The sequence below is a fragment of the Theropithecus gelada genome, chromosome 1, assembly GCF_003255815.1.
Source record: "Theropithecus gelada isolate Dixy chromosome 1, Tgel_1.0, whole genome shotgun sequence".
NCBI classification, from domain to species: Eukaryota; Metazoa; Chordata; class Mammalia; order Primates; family Cercopithecidae; genus Theropithecus; species Theropithecus gelada.
This window is the reverse complement of record NC_037668.1, coordinates 97,689,989-97,710,080: the sequence shown is the minus strand read 5'-3', so window position 1 is coordinate 97,710,080 and position 20,092 is coordinate 97,689,989. Positions and strand designations below refer to the sequence as shown.

Genomic DNA, 20,092 nt, shown 5'->3' with positions numbered 1-20,092 from the left:
TCAGGTGTTAAAAGGAATTTTAAGTGTCCTCTTGTTAAACTACACAGTTGAAGGTTAGAGACCTTTTTAGATGATAATGATAAAACAGAGCATATTTTTTGTAGGCAATTTATGCAAAATTATATTCTATTTTCAAGTGGTTTTGGTGTTGGTATTATGTTTTTCACTTGCCCAAATCTTTTCCTCACATTACGACTAAAGAGAACTGACAAAAGTTCAAGAAAAAAATGTATCTTAAGATAATAATTAAATATTTTCTGATTTGATAAATCCAAAGTATATTGTAATGCTATGGTCAGTGCCAGAAAGGCAAGGCTAGTTTCTATGGATGAATGATGAAATGCCAATTCATTTAGAAGCCAGGCAATGCTCTTTGGACGCTCTGTGAAGTTTAAAACTGCCCAAGTATATGCTGTTCATAAGTGTTGTGATGGTGTGATGTGCAAAAGTAAGGGAATCTGGGAAATGTTGATGTGCTCTCAGTATGTAAATGGAGGCTGTCACATGTTAAGTGACTTCATTATTCAACTGAGTTCTTAATGTCCTGTGCCAGCTTCGGTCAACAGATTGATGTCAAGCTACACTTAGTCTATTATTTGAATAATTTCAAAGATATTCATTTACATAAATGTAGTTGACAATAAACTTAAAAATGTCCTAGCTGTTGAGATATATCTTTTGCACAAAAAAGCTCATTGTAGAACACCTGAAAAATATTGAAAAACATGTCAAGATGACAATAAAAATTATTCGTAATTTTACTTTTAAGATACCAGTCTTTCATTTCATATAGATTCATATTAATATTGGAAACATCTTAAGAATTAAAAAAAACTTTCCTAAGATAATATTAATTATTATACAGTATTATCATATAGATGAACCATAATATATTTAACCAATATCCTAGACAGATATGTGATTTCACTTTTTTCACTTTGTAAATAACAATAAACTTGTCCATAAATCCCAGTGGGATACTGACAATGGTAATAGACATTTCTAGAAATGATTCACAGAGGCAACAGTTTGTAAATATTTTCAAAGGTTTTAAAAGCATACTGCCCTGCTTGAAGGTCATAACATTCTACAATCCTATCAGAGAGCAGGAGATCATCTCTGTTCTTATACTCTAAAAAAAAGTTTTTGCAATATGTTGGAACATAAAGGTCTTTTATTGTTTTAATTTGTATTATATTTATTATTTGTGAAGACAGACATGTTTTATGTGTTCCCCAGCCATTCATATGTGTTATTATGAATTGCTTTTTTCTTGTAATTCGACCATTTTCCCCTAAAATCTTTGTTTGCATATTTATATGTAAGAATTCTAGGTTAAATATATAAATAATTTTTTTCATATATAATGAAACTATTTTTCAGTTTATTGTTTTACCTTAAATCTTTGATTTTCTGATACTTTATGATAAAAGTATTTAGGTCAGCATATCTATCCATTTATGGTATTCTTCTTTGCGTCTGTGCCTGTAAAGGTATTTCTCAACAAAATAGCCATAAATATTCATCTCCTTTTTTCCCCTCAGATCATTTCTGGCTTTATTCTTTTATATTCAACTCTTTAATTCATCTAGAATTTATTTGACTATTAATGTCATGTAAAGGCCTAATTTTACTTTATTTTTTGCAAAAGTTTCATTAATTAACAGAGTTTCATTTATTGAATAATAATGAGGCCTATCTTTAATCACAGCTGGCACTTTTGAAGTCTCATCAACTGACACTAGTAAAGCACTTACCTAAGGTGAAATATAATTGCATAATTTAAATTTCTTATTCTTACCTTCCAAAATTGGCTGGAAGAAATTCAAGAAAGGCGTCATTCAGGTAGAGCTGGGTCAGGTTTAGGAGCTGTGTGAAGCCATCAGGGAGTCTAAAAAGGAGTTAAAGTTTTAGTCATTGCATTGATATTGCTATAGAAACAGAACAAAAATATGTATCTCTGAGGAGAAAAAATATAAATGTAATACATTTTTCAACTCTCCTTTGGTATTACAGTAATGAAAGAATTTATTGAGCATGTTGTTACAGTTTGAAAATTTTGCCTGTCATTAAAGTAAATAGCATTTATCCACTTCCATGCTACTCTCCTACACTAAGATTTATGTCACTGCTAAAATTAGCAACATCATCTCTTATTGCTGGCCTAATCTTATGCACACCAGCCAGGACATTTTTTATGGAAATCTCAAATTGTTTGGCTTGTTTGTAATTTTAAAACTAATGTTCCTTTTTCAACAGAATATGCACATATATAGTCAGGCAAGAGTATCCAGTTACTATTTCACTTAATCATCAAAATTTGTTTACAATTTGTTACAGTGATGACTAAAGTTGCCCAGTATGAAAAGTGAAGGAGCATGTTGTCCCCTTGACTAATGATTTCTTTAATGCCTGCTCAATATGTATGTAAATCGTGATTCAAATTGGTCTAATTAATATCTATTAAAAATGACAAAGAACATTGAAAAGATAATTAGACAATCATAAAGGCTATAAACTGCATCAAAAAATTAAGAAAATAACCTTTATGAGTTTTAGAAATTAGATTAAATTATTATTTTAAATGTAAAAAGATTTAGTTCAAGGATTTCTCAGGAGACTTGTTTTTAGAGGAATATTGACTTTTTTATTAGTAAATTTCTATTTAAACATTTGTAATACTTTTATGTATAGTCTAGTCCAGATTTTGTTATTTTATAAAATACTCTTAAATAGCCTTCAAATTTGCCTTCTCCTCAAATTACAGCCTGTCTTCCTCCTTGCATTTACTGCTAAAATTATTTTAAAAACTGCCTATACTCATTGCTTCTTATTACTACTCAAGCCATTGTTTTCTGGCATCTACCTCAACTCTGTTACTGAAATGCACTCACCAAGGCCTCCACTGACATCCTAAGTTCCAATCCCATTAGCCTCATTTTATTTCGGATCCTACACTGCCTAGCAACAGTTGCCATTACTGCTTGTTCTCCCCTTCTTTGCTTCTACAACAGTTTTCCTGCTGCTTCTCCTTCTCCTGGGACATTATATGAGTTTTATTCATGGTTTCCCTTCCTATGTCCAATACTTTGTTATATGTATATATAAAACACTTACACATATATATGCACACACACACACACATACACACACACACACACACATATATATATAGAGAGATATATATAAATATATAATGTTTAGTATTTGGGTATGTATGTGTGTACATACATATATGTATAAAAGAATATATGTGTACCCACAATAGAATCAAGAAATAGAATCAGTATTTTTGAAACCCTCTGGGTGTCCCTCCCTGTCTACATCTTCCTATTTGCCACACAAATTCCTGAATCATCTTTACTATTCTGTTTTGAAACAGCTTTACCACAAATATTTAATTCCCTAAAACAAAACATGTTGCATAGTTTTGCATGGTTTTGAATATTATGTAAATCAAATCATACTGTGAACATTTTCCAAAGGCTTTAAAAATTAGTATTAGATTTAAAAAATCCATCCATTTTGATGTGACTGATTGGCCATCATAGCATAGTATTCCATTGTATGAATATACAATTTGCCGTTTTCCTTCTAATGAACATTACAGTTGTTTCTTCTCCTTCTTTTTTTTTTTTTTGAAATAGAGTTTCACACTTGTCTCCCAGGCTAGAGTGCGATGGTGCAAACTCGGCTCACTGCCACCTCCGCCTCCCAGGTTCAAGTGATTCTCCTGCCTCAGCCTCCCGAGTAGCTGGGATTACAGGCACCTGCACCACGCCCAGCTAATTTTTGTATTTTTAGTTGAGATGGGGTTTCGCCATGTTGGCCAGACTTGTCTCGAACTCCTGACCTCAGGGGATCCACCCGCCTCGGCCTCCCAAAGTGCTGGGATTACAGGCATGAGCCACCGTGCCCGGCCTACAGTTGTTTCTAGTTTTTCATTTTGCTATTACAAATATTGGCTTCTGTGAATATTTTTGAACATATAGTATACATTTACAAAAGATTACTTAAGTTATATCCTTAGAAGTGACATCATTGGTCATAGCGAATGCAAGTCTATATTTACTAGATGTATCCAAATTTCTTTCAAAATAGTTCCACATTTTTCCATGTCCTTCCTAACCCTTGGTTTTGTTAGCTTTTTTCGTTTTTGCCAATTTGGTAAATATAAAATAGCAATAATAATCACTTCACTGATTAGTTAGGAATAAAAGTTTATTAGCAATATTTGTTTCCTTTTTTGTGAAATACATGTTTACTTATTTTACCTATTTTTCTATTGGTGCCCCAACCAGAACTCCCTGCCTTTATCATTTTGTTGTACACTGGAACAAATCATGATTGCCTGCCCCTTTCCTTCGTGTTTGAAGGCTTTCTTCAGCTGCTAAAGCCTGGTCTCTTCATGCCCCTGGTAGCCCAAGTTCCATGGAATTAATGTCCCTCTCAGAGACAGTACTCACCTAATGACAAGTAGGAATATAAATACTTCTGCTCTCTCTCCCATTGTGTTTGACAGCTCTGGTATGTGTTTTACACTGTTACCCAGAGCTCCCCAGAAAGTTAAAGTCCAATGGCCAAATACTGTAAACAGCTTGAAAAAACACCCTCAACAAGTATTTCCTGGGCTCATCTCCTAAATATACTGCTTATATTCTTTTCTAAACATCTGCTTCTGGGGAATCTAAAACAAACACATTTATATTTTTATACTGATTTATGAGAATTCTTTACACATTGTTAGTAATAAGTCCTCAATGTCATTGATAGGTTCTTGGAAACTGCAAGTTTAAGTGCAACTATGTATAACAAAACAATTTTTTTATCTTCTCTACAACATTATAATGAAATGATGTTGAAGGAAAAAATGTTATTTGAAGACTTGCTGGTATGTCCTGTAACTTAAAGTTGGAGTTTCCAACAACCTATCAATGACATTAAGTGAAGACTTACTGTATATTAATCTGATATTGGTTTTTTTGCTGTAAATACATTTTTCTAGTTTGTATTTTGGAGCTGAATTGTGTGGATATGATTTCATAGAGGATGTTGCCATAAATATGCTTTTAAGAGACATAGGATTTATGAAAGTAGAAAAGAAAAAGAAGGGAGGCAAGTGAAAAATGAGGGTTTTTATGATGTAGAGGTAAGAAGACGCTTGAGATGTGTAATGAAGAGTAGATGAGTTCTGGAGCAAATACTTTATGTATGAGAGTATCGGGAGTTAATATTTAAGAATATCAGGAGAGGGCAGGGTTTACAGTCCTTGAATGCTCAACTCAAAGGTTTGAACTTAATCTTATAGAAATGAAAGGCTATGGTAGGTCATTACTTTTCTCTGTGTTTTACTTTGTTGTAATGCATTAGAGCTCATGTCCTGATAGTATGACAGTTGTTATGATGTTAAATACATTTGTTTACACAGATGTTAAATACGTTTCCATTGGGATTTAAGTATTATCTTTGATGTCTTGTAATTCAAAACAACTAGTTACATATGACTTTTCAAAAAGATGATCAGTAAGATACATGTAAAATTAGACGACTGTTAAAACCATTAATCTAATAATTTACTTTAACAGTGTCACTACTCAGTAAAAACTGGCTTTTAAAATACAAATTTTCTATTTGTAGGGACAAATATTTTTCCTATGTATCAAAACTATCCAGGTTCTCTCAGTCTACTATTCTCCATATGTATGTAATAAACAATATTGTACTACTTCTTTGATAAAAAATATACTGCTTTTTTTGCTTCTTTTTTGGTAATGCTTATGCCCTAGAAGAATCTGGCTTATTACATAGAACATTTTGTTCAGGGTTTAAGAATTGACCACATTTTGCAGATTCCAATGACAAAATTGGACCACAAAAAATAGGTTATATGAAAAACCAGCTTGCAAAGTAAGCTAGTTTTAATCAGCCTGATTATAAAAAAAAAAAGATGTATTGACATTTTTCTATTGAACTTTTCTTCTTAAAAATGTAGAGTTAAGAATATGATTACATAGTATGTCTTATTTAATGACATCTATGTTTTATTTCAATTCACTTCAACACAAATTTATTGAATCGTTACTCTGCACTTAGATTCAAAATTAATGTCTTCTTTACTTTTCTCATATGATTCTGTTTACAGATTTAGTTGAATGTTTATACAATTATACTTTGCACTACTATTGGAAATTTTCTGTTCCTGGGAAAAATTATAAATTATTTGGGGATAAGGAATTTTTAAAATCTCTTAAACTGTCCATTATTGTATTTTGAAAATAACATACAATGAAAAATGGATTTGATGTTATTTGAAAAATCATATATATACAGCCAGTAAGTCTGCCAAAAAAAGATATTCAACTTTATCATTAATTTTATGGTACATTTTGTAGCTTCTAATAGAGACAAGGGCCTGACTTGTCAATATAATCACTTCCAGAAAAATGTATGAGGAACTGTAAGGAAGAAAGTATTCCATGGCAAGCGGGACACACTTGATAAAGATGACAATCTTAAGCTGCCTTTACTTTCCTCTAAAGTATTCAATGAAATCCAATATCTGACATTAAGTAAGGAGCTCTCAATAATGAAATGATTTTACTATCCTAAAGTAACTTGGTGGCTTTTCACATGTGACAGATTTATTTAAAAATTCAAAGAATATATATGTTTTATAAATTGGCAAATAATTCATTCTACTAAGTAAATGTTTTCCTTTTATTAATTGCTTAAATTAGAAGTGGTATGTACAAATACACAGTTACATAGAACAAATGAGATATGGTGTTTGATGGATCAGTAGGGTTACTCTAGTTAACATTAATTAATTTTACAGTTCAAAATACCCAGAAGAGAATTAGAATGTTCCTAGTGTAAAGAAAAGATAAATATTTAAAATGATGGATATCCCAATTACCCTGATTTGATTATATGAATGTATCAAATGATCACATGTGCCCATCCAAAATGTACATCTATATATATCAATTAAAAAACTACAACAAAGATAGAATAACAATAGACCCAGACACCCATATAGTTTAGCAGTTGGGCACATAATATCAGCTATGTGGAAGACACATTGTAAATGCTCCGCCATGATCCTCGCCTCCTGATGTTTACGCCCTTGTATAATCTCCTTCCTTTGAGTGTTGGTAGGAGCTGTAACTTGCTACTGATCAATAGAATGTGGCAAATACGATGGAATGTCTCTCCCACAACTAAATTACATTATATAACTCCATCTGGCTAAGAGACTCAAAACTGCCTTGGGGGAGAATTATATGGCAGGAAACTGCACAGTCTCCAGGTCCCATGAGTGGTTGCCAGCTGACAGCCAGCAAAAAGTGCAGCCTGGTGAAACTCTGAAGCAGGGGACCCAGATAAGCCATTCTCAAATTCCTGACCCACAGACATGGAGAAATAAATAATATGTGTTGTTTTAAGCTGATACATTTGTGGCGATTTGTTTCAGAGCATTAGAAAATTAATAAAGATTTTTGATGATTGGAATTGGGGTTCTGCTGTAACTGATTTCTAAAAATGTGCAGTGGCTTTGAAAGCACTCAGTGGTCACAGACTGGAGAATGTTAAGAAAAACATGATAAAGCATACGTTTTCTTAAAAAGACGTTTAGAAGAAATCTAAACTTTGATGGCCCTGCTAGTGAGGGCTCAAAAGGAAGTGAATGTCAGATTACTGGAAATTTTTTCAATCTGATAAATGGCATATATTTAAAAAACAAGTAACAGTCACACATAATGGTGAAGCTCTAAATGATTTCTCTCTAAGATTGGGAACAAGATAATGATGCCTGCTTTCACCTCTGATGCTCAACATGTAAAGGAGGTGTTAGCCAAGACCAAAAGGTAAGAAAAACAAACAAATAAATGGCATGTAGACAAAAAATGATAAAATGAGACCGTCTTATTCACAGGTAACATGATATTCTACATAGAAAATTTCACAAAAATCTACACATGCAATTTAATGGAATTAGTGAATTTAGTAAGATTGAAGAAGATCAGACAAATACTAAAAATCAATTGTATTTGTACATGCTGGCAGTAAACAATTGGAATAATAAAAAATCATTCACAATAGCACAAAAACCATCAAACACATAGAATAAAATGAACAAAATTTGTATGCTGAAATCTATAAAACATTGATAAAATTTTAAATACTGAAACAAGTATGGAGCTAAACTATACTCAGGGATGAGAATATTCAACATTTTTGAGATGTTAAGTTCTACCCAAATTGATCTACAGATTTAATGCAATCCCTATCAAAATTCCAACATGCTTGTACATTTATGTATAAATTAGCAAGCTAATTATAAAATTCACATAGAATAGCAAAGAGCATACTAGCCCAAATGATTCTGAGGAAGAACAAAGTTGAAGGACTCATATTTTCTGATTTCATGACTTACTATTATATAAAGCTACAGTAATTAAGACAGTAGGGAATTGGTGTAAGGACAAACATATAGATTAACAAGAATTGAAAATCCAGAAATAAACTCAACTACATGTGATCAATTGTTTTACAACAATGTATACAAAATCAACTTTAAATGGATCATAGACCTAACTGTAAAGCCTAAACTATAAGAGTTTCAGAAGAAGGCACAGGGGAAAATCACTATGGCTATAAATTTAGCAAAGATCTCCTAGATAAAAAAGAAGAGGAGAAACCATAAAAAATTATTAAATAGAAATTCATCAAATTAAAAACCCTCTCTTTGAAAGGTACTACTTAGAAAATAAAGAGAGCAGCCATAGAATAAGAGCAAATCTTCACTTCCAAATATCTTCTAAAGGTCCAGAATACATACATAATTCTTATAATTCAACAATAAAAAGGCAAGCCAATAAAAATGAACAAGAAATTTGAATCTTTAGCAAAGAAGCAATATAGATTATAAATAAATATATGGAAAGGTGATAATTAGACATTAGAAATATATATTAAAACCATAATGAAATACCACTTCTACTACACTGGTTAAAATGGAAAAAAATAAAAAACTGATGAACCAGATTCTGGCAAAGATGAGGAACAACTGAACTCTGAACAACTGAACTCTGAACAACTGAAATGATGTAATGCACAATTGAATAGCTTTGGGAAAGCAGTTTGGAAGCTTCTTATCAGGTTAAACATACACATACCATACTACTCAGAAAACTACTCCTAGGGCTTCACCCAATAGAAATGAAAATACATGCTCACATAAACACTTGTGCATAGTTTGTACCAGCTTTATTCATAATAGCCAAAAACTGGAAACAACCCAAATGCCTATCAACTGAAATATAGATACATAAATAATGTTATATCCACACAATGGAATGCTACCTGGCAATAAAGACGAATAAAGTACTGATTATTGAAAAATTACAAATAAATTTCAAAATCATTATGTTAAGTAAAAGAAGTTAGACACAAAAGTATGATATCATTTATTTTTCATTTTGAAAAAGACAAAGCAATGGGGATAGTAATCATCAGTGGATGACTGGGCTAAGGGAACTCTTTGAGATGATGCAATAGTCTATATCTTGACTATGGAGATGGTCACATGACCATATACATTTGTTGAAATTCATTGAACCATACACCTAAATATAATTAATTTTATTTTTTTGTGAGAGGGTCATACTCTCATGCCCAGGTTGGAGTGCAGGGGCATGATCATGGTTCGCTGCAGCCTTGTCCTCCCAGGCTAAAGTGATTCTCCCACTTTAGTCTCTCAAGTAGCTGGGACTACAGGCATCCACCACCACACCAGGCTAATTTTTTGTATATTTTGTAGAGATAGGATTTCACCATGTTGCCAGGGCCAGTTTTGAACTTATGCGATCCTCCTGCCTTGACCTCCCAAAGTGTTGGGGTCACAGGTGTGAGCAACCATGCCTGGCCAGAGTGAATTTTATTGTATAGAAAAAACATATTTAAAAACCTGACTTTAAAATTTGATAAACAATTTATAATGACTTTTCATAATTTTTGTGAATTCCAAAACTGTTTAATGTTTATAGTGTTATGCATTTTGCTGAAATAGGTCATATTTATTTATCTTTTATTTTTTTTTTTTTTTTTTTTTTAAAATTTATTTATTATTATTATACTGTAAGTTGTAGGGTACATGTGCATAACGTGCAGGTTTGTTACATATGTATACTTGTGCCTTGTTGGTGTGCTGCACCCATCAACTCGTCATTTACATCAGGTATAACTCCCAATGCAATCCCTCCCCCCGCCCCCCTCCCCATGATAGGCCCCGGTGTGTGATGTTCCAATGGAACAGAACAGAGTCCTCAGAAATAATACCACACATCTACAGCCATCTGATCTTTGACAAACCTGAGAGAAACAAGAAATGGGGAAAGGATTCCCTATTTAATAAATGGTGCTGGGAAAATTGGCTAGCCATAAGTAGAAAGCTGAAACTGGATCCTTTCCTTACTCCTTATACGAAAATTAATTCAAGATGGATTAGAGACTTAAATGTTAGACCTAATACCATAAAAATCCTAGAGGAAAACCTAGGTAGTACCATTCAGGACATAGGCATGGGCAAAGACTTCATGTCTAAAACACCAAAAGCAACGGCAGCAAAAGCCAAAATTGACAAATGGGATCTCATTAAACTAAAGAGCTTCTGCACAGCAAAAGAAACTACCATCAGAGTGAACAGGCAACCTACAGAATGGGAGAAAATCTTTGCAATCTACTCATCTGACAAAGGGCTAATATCCAGAACCTACAAAGAACTCCAACAAATTTACAAGAAAAAAACAAACAACCCCATCAAAAAGTGGGCAAAGGATATGAATAGACATTTCTCAAAAGAAGACATTCATACAGCCAACAAACACATGAAAAAATGCTCATCATCACTGGCCATCAGAGAAATGCAAATCAAAACCACAATGAGATACCATCTCACACCAGTTAGAATGGCGATCATTCAAAAGTCAGGAAACAACAGGTGCTGGAGAGGATGTGGAGAAATAGGAACACTTTTACACTGTTGGTGGGATTGTAAACTAGTTCAACCATTATGGAAAACAGTATGGCGATTCCTCAAGGATCTAGAACTAGATGTACCATATGACCCAGCCATCCCATTACTGGGTATATACCCAAAGGATTATAAATTATGCTGCTATAAAGACACATGCACACGTATGTTTATTGCAGCACTATTCACAATAGCAAAGACTTGGAATCAACCCAAATGTCCATCAGTGACAGATTGGATTAAGAAAATGTGGCATATATACACCATGGAATACTATGCAGCCATAAAAAAGGATGAGTTTGTGTCCTTTGTAGGGACATGGATGCAGCTGGAATCCATCATTCTTAGCAAACTATCACAAGAACAGAAAACCAAACACCGCATGTTCTCACTCATAGGTGGGAACTGAACAATGAGATCACTTGGACTCGGGAAGGGGAACATCACACACCGGGGCTTATTTATCTTTTAAAAAGTTAAACATATGAAGGGAATTAGACATATCCAATAAACCTATGGACTTGAAATTTCTCGGAGATGTAATTTATCATCTGGCTTCCACTCCCAAAGACCTACCATGATTCCTAAATAAGATGAGCTACTAGAATTGAATAATTAGGGGGAAAAAAAAGCAATTTATTGTCAATACTGAATTGTTTTGACTCAATTCAGGGACATGGTTATAGTCCTGGTGGGAGAAATTAGTAACATCTATTTGATTGAGATGTTGAAAAAATTGCTTTTTTGGTCTAAGAGTTTTGGGAAAAGCTTTTTAGGGTTTTGTTTTCTCTTTTTTTCCCTCCCTATCTACTTTTCGGGAAGAAAAACTGTAATTTTTAACATAAAGGCCTCAGATTATTTTACAAACCATTCACTATAAAGATCTCCATCTAAACTTTGATCTCATTCTTTTATATTCTATTCCACTCCTCACCTTGTCTAGAGCCTCTTTCCATCATCCACAGAGAACCACTTTCACTATTCCCTCTCCTCAACTCTACTGGTATACAATTTCCCATCAACTTCCCTTTGACAAATTTATTTATGTCTTCTTCTAAAAACACTCCATCCATTAAATATTTTTCCAATGGGCTTCAGTTTCCCCCAGTCTCCTGCACTTCATCAGACAAAATATTGAGGAATTTTTTTCAAATCCTACTGTCAGCTTTGTATAATTAAAATGCCAGTCTTACTCTGAAGCTCATTTTTTGCAGCCCAATACCACTGACTTCTTTCAACCTCTTCTAAATATTACAACTGTCAGTAACCTCTCTAGATTTTATTTCTACTTCCATTATTAAGTGACTTTAACATTCAGGTTCATGACTCCTCCAATCAATTTATTTTATTGCTTCCTGACCTACTTGATTCCACAGACTTCTGTCACTACACCATATGCTCAATTCACCAACATGGTCACTTTCTGGTTATCATTTTTCTACGGCATTTCTTAATTAACAGATCTTGGACTACAAATACCCATTTTCTGATCACAGCATCTCTATCATCCAGGCCTTCCATTTTCCTGACCTCCTAGGGTTATCTCTTTGCTCTTGCTGCGATCTCTGGTATACAAGTACTTTCTATTTCTGGTCATACTTAATTCCCTTGAACTACATGATAGGTTATTTTTATGCACTTATCCTTACCTTAAACTCTTGCACTATCTTGAACTTCTGCCAGGCCCTTTATGCTAGTTTTCCACCATGACCATTACTAATAACCGTTTTATTAGTTTCAACTCTTATCTATGGAGTGTTACCTGAGAGCTGTGGAAAATGGTGATAAAGTTTGCTTCAAAGTAATACCATCTTTTGCCAATTGGGTCTTCCTTGCTACTCAGCAATATTTTTAATCATCTTTTGTCAAACTATTCTGATGAATTTTTCCCATCATTCTATTAAATGCTATGTCAATGTTACATTTCAGTTTAAATTATGATGTGCATTTCATCTATCTTGGTACATTATTATACAATGGAAACATATAAATAAATAAAATTTAATCACTCATACTCACTTAGAAATGGGATTGACACTGGCTTCAATAATTGTTAAACACTTACAGCACTTTATGTTTTCTGGAAATTCTTGTACACCTAAAATGTGAAAAAAACAAAGTACATGAAAATGTTCCAACAAATATTCTTTAAACTACAGTTCTAATATTTAGATAATTATTAAACTATGAGTCAGTATATGGTATAAACACCATTTAGAATAACCATTGAAGTAGAAATAAAAGCTTAATAACATGTCAATATTATTAATCATATATACATTATTTTTAATAAAAGTTGAATGTTAAATAATATTTTATAATAAAAGTTTAAAATTGGTTATAAGATTGAGGACAATTGTGTATTTGGCCTAAGATAAAACTTTGATCTTTAGTAACCTAAAGAAATAAAAATAGCTTAAGTTATTAAGTTATAGTGCCACTACTGAGAGAAGGGAGAACAAGTAGATGTAAAGAAAACAGAAGATAAAATCTTTCTTCCAATAATCATTTTATAAGGCTAGGAAGGTTGAACATATACATGTGAAAAATACTTAAGAACACACCAAAAACTGATAGATATTCCCAAACTAATATTGGGCTCTGCTAAATTTTATACAATTCTTTTTTTGGTGCGTACAGAGTGTAGCTCTGCATCTGCCTGAAAGTGTGAAGAGACAAGCAGCTTTCCTTGGGTCCTCCCTGGAGTCTCTGAGGTAGCCAGCCTGGCTGATTGCCCTTGGAGATTTGCTCATCTGCTGTCACAGCTGTGCTACTGGCTGTGTGACAGAAAAACACAGATTTTTCTATGAAACTGAAAATGCAAAAGCTGCAAACCTAATCCATAAATGTGAGGGTTAGAGGAATAAAAGATGTGGGGGACATTTCAATCAATTGACAGAAATGGATCAATGTAGTAGGCCCTGCAAAAGTTACAAGGGAAGAAGCTATATGAAGCTGTTATGATATGATATGCCTGCAGTACTACTTTCTCTCAATTTTTGAAACTATTATTAAGGATGTAAAAATTTTCAAAAAGAACAGGCCTTTCCCAGTACTTCATATCTGACGGAAGGATAAGGAACAGTTTCTGGCAGGATATAATTGAACTTTTTGATGATGGATGCTCAAGAAACAAAAGATTCCACCTTTCTAGATTCCATTCATCTAGACCACCATGTCTGCAGGACTTCAAAGCCCTTGAAGCAGCAGGAGGGTAGTCAAATCCAGAACAGGTCACTTATCCACTGCCAAATAGGGGTACAAAGGGGTACAAAGTGGGGGATTTGTGATGTTTCTCACCCCATTTCTCTCCATTTAAAATTTCATGAAATCATGTGGTCCTAAAATTATTACTGAACTATTCTGACTTCTAAATAAGAGCCTCCAAAAGTTTGGGAGCTCCATTATGTATGAATTTAATGAAAAAGCCTGTTTCTCTTGTTTTTGGAAGGCCATAACACCTAGAACTTCTTCCATTAAATAGTCACTAAAAAATGGGCAGCCAGGTCAATAATATAAGTTGTGAATCATTCTTAACATTTTCCCTTAAAAGTCTTTACTTTAAATATCTTCAACGAACAGGAGTATAAATTTCTCCTTTTCTCTGTTTAGCTTTTTCTGTTCACTCTCCAATCTGGGTTCATTGCATGCTGATATGCATGATGCCTTATCTCCACAAGTCCCTGCCTTAAAATGGTATATCCTTAAATTATGTGTAAACCAGGACATGGAAGCAGAAGTAAATTAAAATATGATTTTAAGAAAAAGATGATGTCTCTTTATCTTCTACTGAAAATGGAATTGCCTACTGTGGTGAAAATGGTGCTATATTATTTGTTTAAAAATTTGTATTATATTGTTTACAGTTTAAATTTAAAATAATTCAGAGCAGAGTCTGTTGGCTTAAGATGGAATCCTAGCTATATACTTTCTGGCTGGGTAGCCCTAGGCAAGTCCTTTAAACTCCCAATGCCTTAGTTTCCTACTCTGAAAAATAGTGATTATATGAATGGTTTTATCATAGAGTTGTAGTGAAGATTAAAAGAGATTATACAGAAAAGCAATTGGGACAAATTGCTGTAATAATGTTATCTATAATTATTAGAAATAAAAAAGAATTGGAGAATGTAAGTCAAAAAAAGAACCAAAAACATACCAAAATGATCTGGCTTCAGGTATAAATGTGTAAAATTTATCTACCTTAGAGAACACAGGAAAAAGAATTAGTGTGCTGAAAGAATATAATATAATATATATACTGTGAATATATACATTATTAATGTGTGTGGATGTGTGTGTACACACACACACACTTTTTCTTCACACACACACACTTTTAAAATTGCTGTTCTTTGAGGACTTAAAAGTGTCAGACATTGTGCCAAGGTTACAGACATAAAAAGTGGGATGAAAAAGACTTCATGACATTTTTCTTAAATTGATGTTCTAACTCAGAAGAATGATTGAAAGAAAAACTATAGAAGAATCAAAAGATAAATGTGAAGAAGTCTTCTAGAAAATGTGGTAATATTAGGCAAAAAGACAGTAAAGATGAATTTTTAATAGTTGAGACATTTTAGTATCTGAGTAATGAAGTTGTAAGAAGGGTAAACTGAGAACACAAAGGACAGAAAATACTAAAGGAACAATTCAAGAATATTTCAGTAATTTCAAACAATGAACGAGTTTATTTCAGATTGGAAAAGCTCACTCATTCAAGGAGTATTGAGGATTAAGAGGGGAGAGAAAAATCAGGTTTCACACAAAGGATCAAGATCTAGATGACATTTGACTTCTCAAAAATATTTGGAATGAGAAAATTATACAGAAATATATCCAACTTCTGAGGGAAAATGATTTTCAACTAAAATCCTATACACCACCAAACTAATATTCCAAAACTATGAAAATGAGTGTGGAATAAAGATATTTTCAAAGTGATATAAGCAAGATGGCAAAATAGGAGTTTTCTAACATCGCACAGTTTACTGATTTTGGCAACCACCTGCTGATAAGAATATTTTTGTGGGAGTTTGGAAGTCCAGCGGAGAAATTCCACCATATCATTGGAACAAAGCTTATGAAATTAGACTCACTGAAGAGAGTAAGAATAGTTTCATTTTACCCATTTCGCCCCTCCCTCAAGGTGGCACAGCTCCATGCCAGGAGAAACTCCTTCAACTCACAATTGTCCCCACAGGGGAAAGTAAAAATGTAATGAGTGAGGATTCCCCAACTGTGCAGGACGTTGTCCTAGAGGCCTACTTCTTTCTTGCCCCACTTAGAACACTGAGGGCATCAACAAGGCTGAGTGGCTGGGAGAGGTTAGGAGCTGGGAGGAGAGGTAGGGACTCTCAGCAACCAAGGTTCAAAACTAAACAAAGAGCTGTATATTCTATTATTCTCCAACAGAAAGTTTGCCCATGACCTGTTCGGTATGCCTCACCTGTGGACCACCATAACTGACCCATAGGTCCTCCCAACAGATTGTGTTTTTCAGCCTCCCCTCTATAACTGTAGCTAGCTCCTTTCATGTGCCTGACAGATAGTCAGTGTGAGCACTTGCAGTTGTCTGGCCAGGATACACAGCCAGCCACCTTGGCTTTGTGGGAGTGGGAGAAGGAACATAAACTTGAGCATTTCAGAGCATTGCCTAAAAAAACAAGTGAGAGACTCCCAGCACACAGCCTGGCTTTGTGGGACTGAGAAAGGGCAAACAATCTTAAGAAGTTCTGCCCAAGAGGAAACCAAATAGGTGGAGCAGGCACATCCATAGCAAAAGTCTGAGAGAGACTCAGAATCCCTGATCTGGCTGACTGGTGAAGGTGTTTCTCTCCTAAAGCAAGTCAGTAAAGACTGAAGGAGGTGACAGCTTCTTCAAATGCAAAGACAACAATACAAGACTTTCAGGAATACAAACAAAACAAAACAAGGGAATATGACACCACCAAAATAACACAATTTTTTTTTGACAGAGTCTCACTCTGTTACCCAGGCTGGATTGCACTGGAACAATCTCAGCTTACTGCAACCTCCACTTCCTAGGTTCAAGTGATTCTCCAGCCTCAACCTCCTGAGTAACCAGGATTACGGATGCCTGCCACCACACCTGGCTATTTTTTTGTATTTTTAGTAGAGATGGGGTTTCGCCATGTTGGCCAGGCTGATCTTGAACTCCTGACCTCAAGGGATTCAACCGTCTTAACCTCCCAAACTGTTGATATTACAGGCGTGAGCCACCATGGGAACACAATTTTCTAGTAACCAAACTGAAAGAAATGAAGCTCCATTAATTGCCTGACAAAAACATCAAAATTAATATTTTAAGGAAGCTGAGTAAGCAACTAGAGGGCACAGATGGACAAATCAATAAAATCAGGAAAACAATGAACAAAACAAGAAGTTAAATGAAGAGACAGAAATCACTAAAAAATCCCAGAAATTCTGGAGCTGAAGAATATAATAAATGAAATGGAAAATGCAATATAGAATTCCACAGCAGACTTGATCAAGCAGGAAAAACGAATGTACATTGGAGACAGCTCATTTAAGATTATTCAGTCAGTCAAACTATACTACAAGGCTACAGTAACCAAAACAGCATGGTACTGGTACCAAAACAGAGATGTAGACCAATGGAACAGAACAGAGTCTGCAGAAATAATATCACACATCTACAGCCATCTGATCTTTGACAAACCTGAGAGAAACAAGAAATGGGGAAAGGATTCCCTATTCAATAAATGGTGCTGGGAAAATTGGCTAGCCATAAGTAGAAAGCTGAAACTGGATCCTTTCCTTACTCCTTATACGAAAATTAATTCAAGATGGATTAGAGACTTAAATGTTAGACCTAATACCATAAAAACCCTAGAAGAAAACCTAGGTAATACCATTCAGGACACAGGCATGGGTAAGGACTTCATGTCTAAAACACTAAAAGCAACGGCAACAAAAGCCAAAATTGACAGATGGGATCTAATTAAACTAAAGAGCTTCTGCACAGCAAAAGAAACTACCATCAGATTAAACAGGCAACCTACAGAATGGGAGAAAATTTTTGCAATCTACTCATCTGACAAAGGGCTAATATCCAGAACCTACAAAGAACTCAAACAAATTTACAAGAAAAAAATAACCCCATCAAAAAGTGGGCAAAGGATATGAACAGACATTTCTGACAAGAAGACATTCATACAGCCAAAAGACACATGAAAAAATGCGCGTCATCACTGGCCATCAGAGAAATGCAAATCAAAACCACAATGAGATGCCATCTCACACCAGTTAGAATGGTAATCATTCAAAAGTCAGGAAACAGCAGGTGCTGGAGAGGATGTGGAGAAATAGGAACACTTTTACACCGTTGGTGGGATTGTCAACTAGTTCAACCATTGTAGAAAACAGTATGGTGACTCCTCAAGGATCTAGAACTAGAAATACCATATGACCCCACCATTGCATTACTGGGTATATACCCAAAGGATTATAAGTCATGCTGCTATAAAGACACACACACATGTATGTTTATTGTGGCACTATTCACAATAGCAAAGACTTGGAATCAACCCAAATGTCCATCAGTGACAGACTGGATTAAGAAAATGTGGCACATATACACCATGGAATACTATGCAGCCATAAAAAAGGATGCGTTCGTGTCCTTTGTAGGGATATGGCTGCAGCTAGAAACCATCATTCTCAGCAAACTATTGCAAGAACAGAAAACCAAACACCGCCTGTTCTCACTCATAGGTGGGAATTGAACAATGAGATCACTTGGACATGGGAATGGGAACATCATACACTGGGGCCTATTATGGGGAGGAGGGACGGGGGGAGGGATGGCATTGGGAATTATAACTGATGTAAATGACGAGTTGATGGGTGCAGCACACCAACATTGCACAAGTATACATATGTAACAAACCTGCACATTGTGCACATGTACCCTAGAACTTAAAGTATAATTTAAAAAAACAATAAATAAAAATTAAAAAAAAAAAACACAGTAGGGACTTCGGTACCCTGATTGCAACAATGGATAGATTATGCAAACAAAAAAATCAACAAAGAAACATTGGACTTCAAGACTTAATATATATACACACACATACACACACACACACACGCACAGACACACGTACACACACAGAGAGCATTCCATTCAACAGCAGCAGAATACACATTAACCTCAAGCACACATGAAATATTCTGCAGGAAGATTATATGCAAGGCCACAAAATAAATCTTAAAAAATTTACAAACACTGAAGTAATATCAAGTATCTTTTCCAACAGCAATGATATATATAAAAGTAGAAATGAATAACAAGAGGAAAACTGGAAAATCCACAAATATGTGGAAACCAAATAGTACCGTCTTGAGCAACCATTAGGTCAAATAAGAAATCAAAAGGAAAATTAAAAGAAAATCTTGATACCAAAAAAAAAATATAAATACAACATACCAAAACTTATGGGATGCAGCAAAAGCAGTTTTAAGAGGGAAGTTTATAGCAGTAAATTCCAAATTAAGAACAAAGAAAGATCTCAAATAAACAAGGTAACTTTACACTTCAAGTAATTTGAAAAATAAGAACAAACCCAATAAATATCAGAGCAGAGTAAATGAAGCAGTGACAAGAAAAAAATCAGAAAAGATAATGAAACTAGAATTAGTTTTTTTGAAAAGATAAAATTGACAAGGCTTTAGCTAGACTAAGAATAAAAGGGAACCGACTTAAATAAATAGAATCAGAAATGAATGAGAAGACATTACAACTGATACTACAGATATACAAATCATGATAAGATACCACGACAAGAAATTATATGCCAACAAACAACCAAATAATCTAGAAGAAATAAATTATTATTGATATAGAGCCTGCTTAGACTGAATCCTGAATAAAACATTTGAACAGACATAACTGATAAGGAGATTGAATGAGTAAACAGAAATCTCCCAACAATGAAAAGCCCAGTACCCTATGACTTCACTGTGAATTTTACCAGATATTGAAAGGAGAATTAATATCAATCCTTCTCAAACAAT

General features: G+C 34.2%; 1 protein-coding gene across 3 annotated transcripts in view; it reads right to left on the bottom strand.

Moving 5' to 3' along the window:
• LRRC7 (leucine rich repeat containing 7) overlaps nucleotides 1-20,092 on the bottom strand; it is a 556,840-nt gene that overhangs the window by 277,664 nt on the left and 259,084 nt on the right. For all 3 annotated transcript variants that reach the window (XM_025391937.1, XM_025391929.1, XM_025391946.1), the window contains 2 exons: nucleotides 13,055-13,133; nucleotides 1,802-1,891 (listed from right to left, as the gene is read on the bottom strand). In XM_025391937.1, the coding sequence (XP_025247722.1) occupies nucleotides 1,802-1,891; nucleotides 13,055-13,133 (169 nt within the window). The remainder of the gene's footprint in view (nucleotides 1-1,801; nucleotides 1,892-13,054; nucleotides 13,134-20,092) is intronic.